Consider the following 11,488-nt stretch of genomic DNA (forward strand, 5'->3'; position numbering starts at 1 on the left):
TTGTACATTCATGTCATGATATTAGAGAAAGAAGTCTCTAAACACTTCCTGGTTCTTTTGCAATGCCATATTTGTAATCTTCAAATTTATTCTTGTCTTTTTCTTGTTTGTGGTGGTGATGATGCTGGGCAGTGGATTTTCTCTCTTTCATAATATGTGTGTCTACTGTGACAGAGAGGCAGTGTCACATGTTGACTTTAGAAATTTTCAAACTACGAGGACTTGGAATAAGTTCTACAAGGAATAAGAAAGGCCAGTTTAGATATTAGTGTTTGTGGGAGGACTGAACTACTCAAGTTTATAATTTTCCATGAAGAGTGTTTTCTAGGAAAAGAAATAAGTTCTGAAGATCAACATAAATACCAGAAAAAAAGGTGTAGGAACTTCTTTCAAAATGATCATCAAGGCTTTAGGAGAAAGATACCCTAGAGTCTTGAAATCTCAAAACTAATATTCAAACTCTCAATCTCTTTGCTTAAAAAAGTTTAATAAGCTGTAAAATAAATACACTTCCATTAAATATTAAATAAATTATTTACAACTTGAAAAAATACTTTATCTCCATGCAACTTTATGTACAGAAATAAGAACTTAGCATAAAAAGCGACAACTGAAAGTTTAAAACCAACAGAACAAAAAAGGTTCTGTTTTTTTATGATCCACCGAAAAGAGGAACCAACTCATCACTCGTGGTTGTAACTTGGCAGTGACTCCGATCCAATACCCTAGTCAAAAGGAAAATAAAAATATTAGAGATAAAGCTCAATTTCAATATAGCTTTAAGAAAATATAAAAAAAAAATCAGGAATCGGAAATTCTATCAATTTAGAATGTCTTCTAAAAAATGCTAAAAGGTTTTCAGAGATAAACTACCACTTTGACCTGAGTCCATCTTTCACAGCTTTGGTTGGATGTCTATTTAGGTAGAGAGCTGCCTACGCTGAAACCTGGTTTGTCAAATTCCACTTAATAAAAAACAACAACACTCATGGGAAGCAGTTTTCCTAACCAAATCTATGCAGTGGACATAATTAAAAAGAAAGATTAAATGGCTCGGTGTATTTGTGATATACAGTTAATTTAGGATAATTAGTACTGAGGGCATAATAATAGTAGCTACCAGCTAATGGCAGCCACTATGTGCCAACACAGCATATTCCTTTTACAAAAATCATCTCAGATCTTCTTTGAGAAATCTCAGTTGCACTAAATAACCAAAAATCTACCTTTCTTCATGTCAGTGGTCAGCTTCAGTACATTAAGCCAAAATTATAATAAATGTTGATGCACTAAGTACTGAACACAGCATTGCATCAATAATTATCCATTTCAGGAGTTACTAAGCCAATTCTGTAACAGGCTCAGAATGAAATACTTGCACTTAACCAATGCTAAATGGGGTGTTTCTCCAAGCATCTGTGGTGTTCTATAAAAAGGGAGATAGTGAATTTAGTAGATTTAGGGTTTGGCTTAGGAATGTACATACATAACCAGCATCTCAAGCAATTCTTAAACCCACTGAAGGTAGCGAATCAATGACTTGATGGGACATCTTTCCTGATTGTCTAAGGAAATGGACCTCCTCCTTCTGACCAACTTTACACGTGTCCTTGATCTTGTTGTCTGCTTTTCCTCTGGAAGTTTGCTTCATTAGCTGTCCATTTTAGTTATTAATAAAATATTCCTCTCCATAGCTCCTTACTTTTCCCTACAATATGCTCAGCTCTGCCTCTTTAAAAAAAAAAAACAAAAAACAACAACAACAAAAAAAAAACCTTAAAAATAAGAACTACAATATATCCTTTACCCAACCTATCTCTCAAATTTTTACCCCTTATCTCTTCCTACTTCGCTTTTTTTTGGAGGTGGAGAAGGTGCAGAGAGAATTTTAAGCAGATTCCATGCCCAGTGTGGAGTCCAATGAGGGGCTCGATCTCACAACCCTGAGATCATGACGTGAGTGGATGGGAATTGAGTGTCATATGCTTAACCAACTGAGCAATCCAGGCGCCCACCCCCTTCCTTTCTTTAAAAGGATGTTCAACCTGCTCCCTCCACTTCCTCAGAGTTGTAGTCATGTACCTGACTTGGCTCCCCACCATGTGAGCTCAACCTTCATTCTAGCTTTCTCTCCTCAACACCCATTTGAACTAAGCCATTTGTCTGAAGTTTCTAAAGTGACCCAGCCCATTTTACAGTATTAATCTTCCTCTTCCTTCATAACTGCCTGTCCCAATCTTGTCAGTCCTTGGAGGCTCACTTCCAGTGCCACTCTATATAGGACAACCTTTCCAGCTCCCTACACATGATCCACAGGACTTCTTCTCCTTCACTGGAAACTCCTCATATTCCTTTTATATGACATATATTTTTTACTTGCCCTAGCATTCTGATTCCTTATACTATTTTTTGTCTACTAAATGCTAACTTCTCTGAGAAGAGTGTTTGTGTCTGCCTCATCTTTACATCCTTTGTAGTAGTAGTCCTTTCTCTCTGTTGAACTCCATCTCATGCTCAAAGATTAAGACTTCAGTGTAGCCAATGTTAATAGTGTATTCATAATTAAGAACTATTACTTTCTTCACATGAGATAACAGATGTTATATTTTTCAAAATTGTAAGATATCATCTATAGTTATCTTTTAAAACTCAAACCTGTAGTATTATCTTCAGTTACGCTATGGCTTGCACGTTTCCATTTTCTTGTCGAAGTTTTTTTCGTTCTTCAACTTCTCCTTCATATTCCCTGAAGTATCGTTTTCGAAGCCTTCAGACAACAAGATATTCCACGGTCATCAAAGTTCTATTCATCTATATATTGACTGGGGTTTTCATGAGTACAGGGAATTCCTTTTTGTGAGTCCTGATAGGCCATTACACTGTATTCTATTCCAAATCAAAACTTAGACCTTGCTATAAATTACTACCATTCTTTTTAAGAGGATGTTCATGGTGACTTTATATAAACATATTCCCAGATTACTGAGATTTAAATAGATACCCCTTGAGACACAAACTTTCAGAAGGCATGGAACACATTTATACGTGTGGGTTTTTATAGTTGATAATGTTACATTAGTTTCAGGTGTATATTATAGCAATTCAATAAATCTATACATTATACTATACTCACCACAAGCGTAGCTACCATCTGTCACCATACAACACCATTACAATATCCTTACTATATTCCCTATCCTGTGCTTTTTATTCCCATGACTTATCCATTCCATAACTGGAAGCCTGTATCTCCCACTACCCCTCACCCATTTTGCCCATCTCCCCACTCTCTGCCCTCTGACAACCATCATTTTGTTCTGTGTATTTATGGGTCTATTTCTGCTTTTTGTTTGTTTGTTTATGCATTTGTTTTGTTTTTCAGATTCCACATATAAATGAAATCATATGGTATGTTTCTTTCTTTGTCTGACTAATTTCCCTTAGCACAATACCTTCTGGGTTCATTCATGTTGTTGCAAATGGCAAAACCTCATTCTTTGCTTTTTTCCTCAACCCTTAGCCCAGGTGCATGTACAGTTGGAGGAAGAAGAAGATAGTATAGTTTTATCACAAAGGACTTTACATTTGTATCAACTAATTTAAATGATCAGAATTTTTTCACAGAAGCTTATAAAACAAGTTGGGTTTTCTTTACTTCTATATATAATAAATATGTCCTTTTGGTTTTATTCATTGTTACTCTCTAGTAAAATTCAATCATTTAAAAATGTCTTGGGTGTCATACAAGAAATTATATTTTTAATGGGTCTCTAATCTGTCTACCAAACATTACTCCTAAAATCATATGATCTTTGTCATGAGGTTTGAGGGGAAAAAAACCAATTATGGAAAAGACAGCAAAATGCAGCTTTGGCTGCTGTTTATGTGTCAAACACAAGAATATGATAGAAAAGGAGAGAAGTCACTGCTTAGTTTTAAGAGTGCCAACATGACCAAAAGTTTTTCCATGCCTTTCCGAAGGATAATTAAATATTTCACCCTGAATGATCCCAAGTTTGAATAATTATTTCAAAACATCTTCCGTAACTGGCTATTTTTTTCTTTCTATCCTTCTATGTCAAACAATCATGATTCGTCTGGCTTGAGGAATTTGCATATCTGGCTTGAGGTATTAACAGATCAAAATAATTTCCAGGGTGTGCAAAACAAATTTAAACCACACATCAAACTCTATGTGCATCATAAAACAGTTTTTTTTAAATGTTCCTTTTTATCATTATCTGATCTGCATTTAAAATAATAGTAAACAATGGCAGAAGATAACCCCTTGTTTCCTGAATGGCAGGAGTGGTAGATCATGCACACAATCCAGTTGTTAAAGTAATTTACCAAGACCTAAAATTAGAATAATGAGTCTATTGCTTTTCCCAAGCTCGAGTAGCACATGAGTCATTACAGAGCCATTCACACCCTCCCCCAACTTCCTTAATTCACTGACTTCTGTTTGACAGACAATGCCATTTTGACATACCCACCAGTGCCTACTACCAGGAACAGTCTACTTCTAACATGAAGTGAAGTGTGGTGATCTGTTATTGTGAAGACAGGACAGATACTGCAGGAGTAGAACAGTAATGGAATTGTCCCTGCTTCCTACGCCATGCCATATGGAGGAAAATTTTGTTTTGTTTTGTTTTGTTTTAGTAATTGAGTTCCCATATCACCTTTGACAATTATAAAACTGGCATAAGCTCTAGGTTAAATCAGTACCATGCTGTGATATCTAACTTAGAATTTTGCATTTTACTAGAAGCAGAGGATAGAGCTTTTCTTGGCTACTGGTTTGAAGCTCTTTGTGATTTATTTATTTATTTATTTATTTATTTATTTATTTATATTTATTTTTTTTAGTGCCAAAGCAGACTCTCTAACAACCTGCTGTGAACCAGGCCTTAATTAGGCTCCTCTGGGAGGCTTCCTTATGCTTATAGATGTTCAGAGTCGGTACCAACACTCTGGGATTTGCAGGGAGCCATGAGTGGAGATATGACATGAAAGAAAGCCATCGATTTTTAAGTTCAAAAAAGGTCTATAGGGTGTTTGAAAAACAGCCTTACATATTAAGTTTCCGTGGTGGCCAAAGTAATATGATTTTTGACCAGAATCTATGGTCTTTGTCAATGAAGTGTAAAGATATTAGCAAAGGTCACATGCCACGGATAGAATAAGTCATCTAAAATAGGATATAGGACATTGGGATAGGCATATTGAAAAAAAAAATCAACCTGGCATTATTTTAGTGCGAATGTGTAGGTTATGCAAGACTTACTGGATTGTGATGACAACGGCAATGGCCGTGAAGCTCACCGCAGACACAAAGGCGGCGATGGAGGCTAAAGCGATTTTTGATAAATCACTGTCAACCATGCTCTGAGTCTTCATGGACTTTTCTCCGCACCGTTCGCCAAAGTAATCCTGATGGCATCTGTAAACAGCCCACATTCAAAAACTACAGTAATAACTGAAAACGGTCCATATATTTTAAGTTTACTTTCCAGGTCATCAATAGGCATTTAGTTGTAACACTCACAGAAAAAAAAAAAAAGTCATGCCATCTATTTGTATTTCAAAATCATGAGACACAATGCACTCAAGCCAGAGATCTATTAGTATAAGAACAAGTTGAGATGAGTTTGGGTGTGATATTCCAAGAAGACACACCTTTTCATTCTTTGTGCTCCTTTTATGACCAACTGATGAGTTCAGTGACTTGTTATGCAGCTAATACATTCCACTATCATTTAATGTGTTAGTGGCTTTGAGGGGGAAGGAGGATTATGTGAAGAGTACATTTAGGCCTTTTTTTTTTAAATGGTTTGTAAATATGTTATCATGAATATATTTATACCAGGGATCAGCAAACTATAGCCCATAGGTCAATTCTGGCCATTTGCCAGGTTTTTTACAGTATGCAAGTCAATGAGATGGTTTTTACATTTTTAAATGGTTACATTTTAATTGGTTCTGTAAGTACATACATAAGCCTGATCAAGGAAGCATAAAGTATTTTTCAGCTGGTCATTTAAGAAAAATGTTACAGACACTTGGTTTATATGTGGGAAAAATAAATGGCTTTCTGCATCAAGGAGTTTCAGACGTGGTGTTATAAATACAGATTTCCATATAATTTAGGAAGACTTACTTGCATGTTACAGCTTCCAGGTGTTCTATGTATTTGCATTCTCCATGAATACAGAAATTTTGGAATTCTGCATCACACGGATTTTTCTTCTTTCGGTTTCTTCTATTTTTTCCACTTTTGCCTCCTTTTTTCTTTCTTTTGGGTTTATCTGAAGTCTTTTCACTTTCTGTTTTGTTTTTCATGGGCTTAACTACCTGTTCAACTGAAAAAAAAAACGATTTATTGACAACAATCTCTCTTCATCTTGAAAATTGTTTTGGAGATGTAAGAGAAAGAAGTCTTAGCAGTAAGAGCTCATGGGGACAATGACCATACTTTTCTTATTATTCAACACAATTCACATATAATAATTGGTTAAAGAGAATATCTGTATGGTGTGGCACTTAACCACCTGAGCCTCCTTGTTATTTTATTAGCTTAGAAATGTATTTTGAATTTTTTTGTACTGTTCTTATTATTATTGATAATACTATTTATTACCTGTCTAAAAAAAAAATCCATGAAATATCTTACACATTTCTTAAATTTCCTATACATGCTAAGTTCTTGTTAATGAGCATTAATCTGATTAAAGCCAGGTCCCAGGTGAATATATTGCTATACAGCTGATATGGAAGACACTGGAGTTGAGTGAAGACAAGTAGCATGTCCAAGGACACGCGGCTAGAATACGACAGTGCTGGGGTTTCAAAGCTTGTCATTCCCACGCTATGTTTTCTCTTGGACGGGTCAATGCCACAGATTAAACCGAGACTATAGTACATTTGTTGATTTTACTTACTCATTTCAGTCTTGTGATCACTACCATAATTGGGCATTACTGTGTATTACTTGAGAGTGGGAAAAATCTGAGAATTACACATTAGAATTAATCAATTTCTCCAACTCCCAGATGACAATGGGTTATAATTAGTTCCATGGGGCTAATTTTTGTGGTCAATATGTTTGAAAAATAAGAATCGGAAATATTTGTATGTGATGCTTCAGAGACTCGCTCTTCTTAACTCCAGATCTACAGAAGCACCGGTTCCATGTTATAACTATGCAGGGTATAGTATACCCACAGGCTAAATACAGGAAGGAGTTTTTACATTGGAGCTGTGCATTTTGTTATACTAATACCTGAACAGCCTTCTCTAAGCAAGTATTTAGTAAACAGAGTCCAGGGCAAAGAGGAAAATATCACAGTATCATAATACCATTAGTCATAATGGTCCTGCATAATGGTCCATTAAATAGAAAATATTAGAAACATAGGGAAGGGTATCAAAGATAGAACCCTGTGCTTCAGGAAGCAACAAATAAATATTATGAGTATTTCAGCAGGTTATTATAACATTAATAATAGTCAAATTAGGAGCAATGTTTAACCAGTTACACAATTTTTCTATTGAAACTTTGATGGTAAAAAAATACCGTGAGTTAGAGTCAGTTCCCCAATAGAAATTTTTAAATGCATATTACTGAACATTATCAGATATATTACAAATCGACACTATGCTGAAGAACTGTAGTACCCATCAACCCCCTGGGCTCCGCAGCCTTTCCAAGGAGCTCAACCACTAGTTTCACTATTTCACAATGCACTAGTCCGTTTCACTGCTAACAACTGATTTGGCCTTTTCAAATGCTAACAACTTGAAACCTCTTCAAGAGAACAGTTTCTAGGGACACCTGGGTGGCTCAGTTGGTTGGGCAGCTGCCTTCGGCTCAGGTCATGATCCCGGCGTCCTGGGATTGAGTCCCACATAGGGCTCCTTGCTCGGCAGGGAGCCTGCTTCTCCCTCTGCCTCTGCCTGCCTCTCTGTCTGCCTGTGCTCGCTCTCTCTCCCTCTCTCTCTGACAAATAAATAAATAAAATCTTTAAAAAAAAAAAAGAGAACAGTTTCTAATCTTTTCTCCTAAAATAAGAAGTATAAGCCGATCTCTTCCCCTTCTTACATAAAAGCACAAGTTACTAAACAAAGAGTATGAAGTAGCGTGCTCCCTAAAGCTTTCCTCACTGCCTGCTCAACCCTGTCACTGTCCCTGTGCTGTCACCTTCTGTCCCTTCTTCAGGTCTGGGAGCCAGAGGGGGAGAAGTCAGGGAAACTAGGTCAGGAGAGAAGGGGCATTACGTCCTGCCTCCATAATGAATGTTCCTAGGATATTTAGAGCCTATTTACTAATGACCTGATCATCCCTGAAACTTCAAAGTAATAGGAGGGTAATGAACAATACTTATATCTTACTTTGGTCCTCTTCACCTTAAGCAAATTTAAGGTTTTTTTTTTTGTTTGTTTGTTTGTTTGTTTGTTTTTGTTTTTTTTTAAAGATCAGATAACAGCATGAAAGAATAAAACTAAGGGTCACTATATTTAACTAACACATGGGATTTGGGGTTAAATCATGATTTTAGCCATTTGAAATCCATGCATATTTGTCCTTCTTTAATATTTCCAGAAGGTTGTACTATTATTGCTGCTTCTGCTGCTGCCGCTTCTGTTATTGTTGTTTAAGAATCACCAGTTTCTCAGCACCTGGTACTTAAAGGCTAAAGTCCAATTGCTCCTTTTCCCATTACTTTCTGTTCCCTTATTTGTTCTAAAATGCAGGTATTTCAAGAAGCATGGCGGTGGGGAATGGATGTAAGAGCTGAGGACTGGCGATGTCTACGCCTGGCCCGTCGCTCAGCGTGGGGGTCATGTGGTCCCGTGGGAAAGAGCAGAGGATGCGGAGTCCAGCACTAGAGTTCTCATTCTGGCTCAACTGCTTGCTGGCTGTGGAACCTGGGGCAAAACAACCTTGCACTTCAGTTATCACATCTGTAAAATGATAACAATCCCCACTTGTGAAGTAGACTTAATAGACATAAAACATTTGTTAGTGCTCTGGACATATCAGATGTGCCCACACAAAGCTCTTTGGTCTCAGGTTGTAGCTTAGCCACGGGGTATGCAACAGACACACACACAAGAAAACCACCCGAAGATGCAGGGACTGGCTTTGCTCATGCAAACACACATCTGAGAGGCTGTGTTTTGGCCTTCTCCTCCACTCACCTCGGACTGAATCATCTACGATATAGCTAGATATTTGCGGTTCGTTATCATACTCTTCTGCATAGTCATAGTCGATCCCTGAGGACAGTTCCCTGCTAGAAGGCGTTTCACTCACAGGGGAAATCTCACTTCCTGAGGACATCCCAGTTCTCGGGGTAACTTCCAACCCGTCAGCGCTGTGGTCCCCAGAAAATGGTTCCCCTTTCCCAGAGTAGGTGTCATTGACATCCAATCCAGCAGCATAATGGGCTGTGGGAGAAAGAACAACGGAAGAAAAGAAAAGGTAAAGCCGAGTGGCCTTCTCACCAGGCAGCTGTGTTCAGGAGAAATGTTTGTCTTCTGATATCAAAGCAGTTATTGCACATGTGCTATTGTTTGGGATTGAGTCACTTATGAAAGCATCTTCACATTTTGCCAACAAGCAAAGTCAGCTGTTCCAATTTACAGAGCTGCTTTCATCAAGGTTTTCTTTTCCACAGATGATCTACGCTACTTTTCACATCAAATAACACTGCCAGATAGGCACGTTATTCTAATTACTTAACAGGTATTGTCTGGATATTCCCATCACCTCACATGCCAGGGGCATTCGTGTTTGCCAGAATGTCCCATTGGGATGGACAGGTTCTGGATCGAAATATCAGACTTTCTCAACATGGGTTCACATTTTTTAAAGGATCACATATAGGAATGCAAAACCATATAAATGCTATTTGATAATAATGACTCTCATTGTCACTATTTCATTATCCTTGTTCCTACATAGGGAAGAAACTGGGGCCTGGGTGAAATTTGGGGCCTCAAGCTGCAAGCCCCTGCTCTGTCTTGTAGGTCTCACTAAGACAGCATCAGCGTGGAGCTATGGCTTCTCCCTGGAACGTCGTGCGTGAGGCCCTCTAGGAAGGTCAAGATAGAATCACCAGACGGAGGAGATGGAGGATTTCGGCAGGAGGCAAGCGCTCTGGGTGCAGGACTTAACTGCTCTTAAGATCTGCGGAAGTCACTTCACCTGCCTGAACTCGGCTTCTCTATCTGCAGAAGGAAGGATCTGGACCCCGGGATCGCTGAGGTCTCCCGCTGCTGGACTAAAGCAAAACTTCGGAGACTGTCCCGCACCGTCTTCCCGGCCTGGAACGTCAGCGACACCTGCGCGCTGTCCTCCTCCTCCCCGGTAGTGAGCTCCGGGACGGAGCTACGCGGGCGCCTCTCCCGGGAAGGGTGGTGCCCGCCGTGGGAGAAGCGCCGGCGGCAGACTCGGAGCCGGGATGTCCTTACCTGAGCCGAGCAGCAGGAGCGACAGCACCACGGGCGCCGGCGGCGGCAGCGGGGCTCTCATTGGTCCCTGGGCGCGGCGGCGTCGCGGTCTCTGGGGCAACTCGGCCGGGAGTCGCCGCTGGAAAAGGAGGTGGTGGGAGAGAGAGGGGCCGCGGGGGACGGTGCGGCGGTGCTCGCGGCCCGGCCGGGCTGGGGAGCTCGGAGGAGCCCCGAGCGCTCGCCTCCGGGTCTCTGGGCTCCGACTCGGGCGCAGGCACAAGGTGTGCGAGCATTCCGGAGGCGCGGCGCGCACCTGCCGCTTTATAGGCCGGGCGGGGACCCGGCCGGGTCCTGACGTCACGGCCGCCGCCGTGGGTGGAGGCGGGAGGCCGCCCCGGGAGAGGTTCCTACCCCAAAACCACGCGCGGAGGGCAGCCCCACCTCCCCGGGGCGCCGAGGGCCGTCGGCAGGAACGGAGATTCAACCCTGGCAGTCGGCTGAGAGCAGCCCCGGGGTCCCCGGTGGGCGTCCAGTCCCGAGCTCCTACCTGAGCGCGCGAAGTCCCGCTCTTTCCAACCATCCGAAAACCCTCCGTGTACGCTTTGGTTGATCTGAAAACTACCAGTTACGGGGGTTAATTAGAAAAGTTCCATATCAAGGTGCAAAAGTCCTTTAAGACCAAGAGTCACTTAATGCATGAGAACCCGACGTCTCGAACAAGGATAATGGAGTTCATTAAATGACTAGAGAGAGCGCCTCCTAATGAGGAACTGGGTTATTTATGATGGGGCCTCATCTCAACCACCAGCGCTTTTCTACCCACTACTGGCAAGTGGCCAGAATTCCAAATCCCTTTCCCTCAAAATTCGGATTTACTGACCATGTATTATTGCCAAACTATACACTAAATACTACCTGCACCATCTCACTCAGCAGCCTTGCTGGTTAACTATCAGTTCACTATATTCCAAGGAAGACTTGACCTAGCTGGTCAAGGCAGAAGGCAGACGATTTAAATTCAAGTGCTTCT

The 11,488-nt window shown here is 40.4% G+C and overlaps 1 protein-coding gene across 1 annotated transcript; it reads right to left on the reverse strand.

Annotated features, from left to right (window-relative positions):
• Window positions 1-466: 466 nt before the first annotated feature.
• AREG (amphiregulin) lies at window positions 467-10,740 on the reverse strand. Its single transcript, XM_044224536.1, has 6 exons — window positions 10,480-10,740; window positions 9,205-9,453; window positions 6,164-6,365; window positions 5,291-5,446; window positions 2,656-2,767; window positions 467-725 (listed from the first exon to the last, which is right to left on the reverse strand). Exons 1-5 carry the CDS (start codon window positions 10,538-10,540, stop codon window positions 2,674-2,676), a joined length of 762 nt encoding a protein of 253 aa, XP_044080471.1. The 5' UTR covers window positions 10,541-10,740; the 3' UTR covers window positions 467-725; window positions 2,656-2,673.
• Window positions 10,741-11,488: the final 748 nt, after the last annotated feature.

The sequence above is a fragment of the Neovison vison genome, chromosome 11, assembly GCF_020171115.1.
Source record: "Neovison vison isolate M4711 chromosome 11, ASM_NN_V1, whole genome shotgun sequence".
NCBI classification, from domain to species: Eukaryota; Metazoa; Chordata; class Mammalia; order Carnivora; family Mustelidae; genus Neogale; species Neogale vison.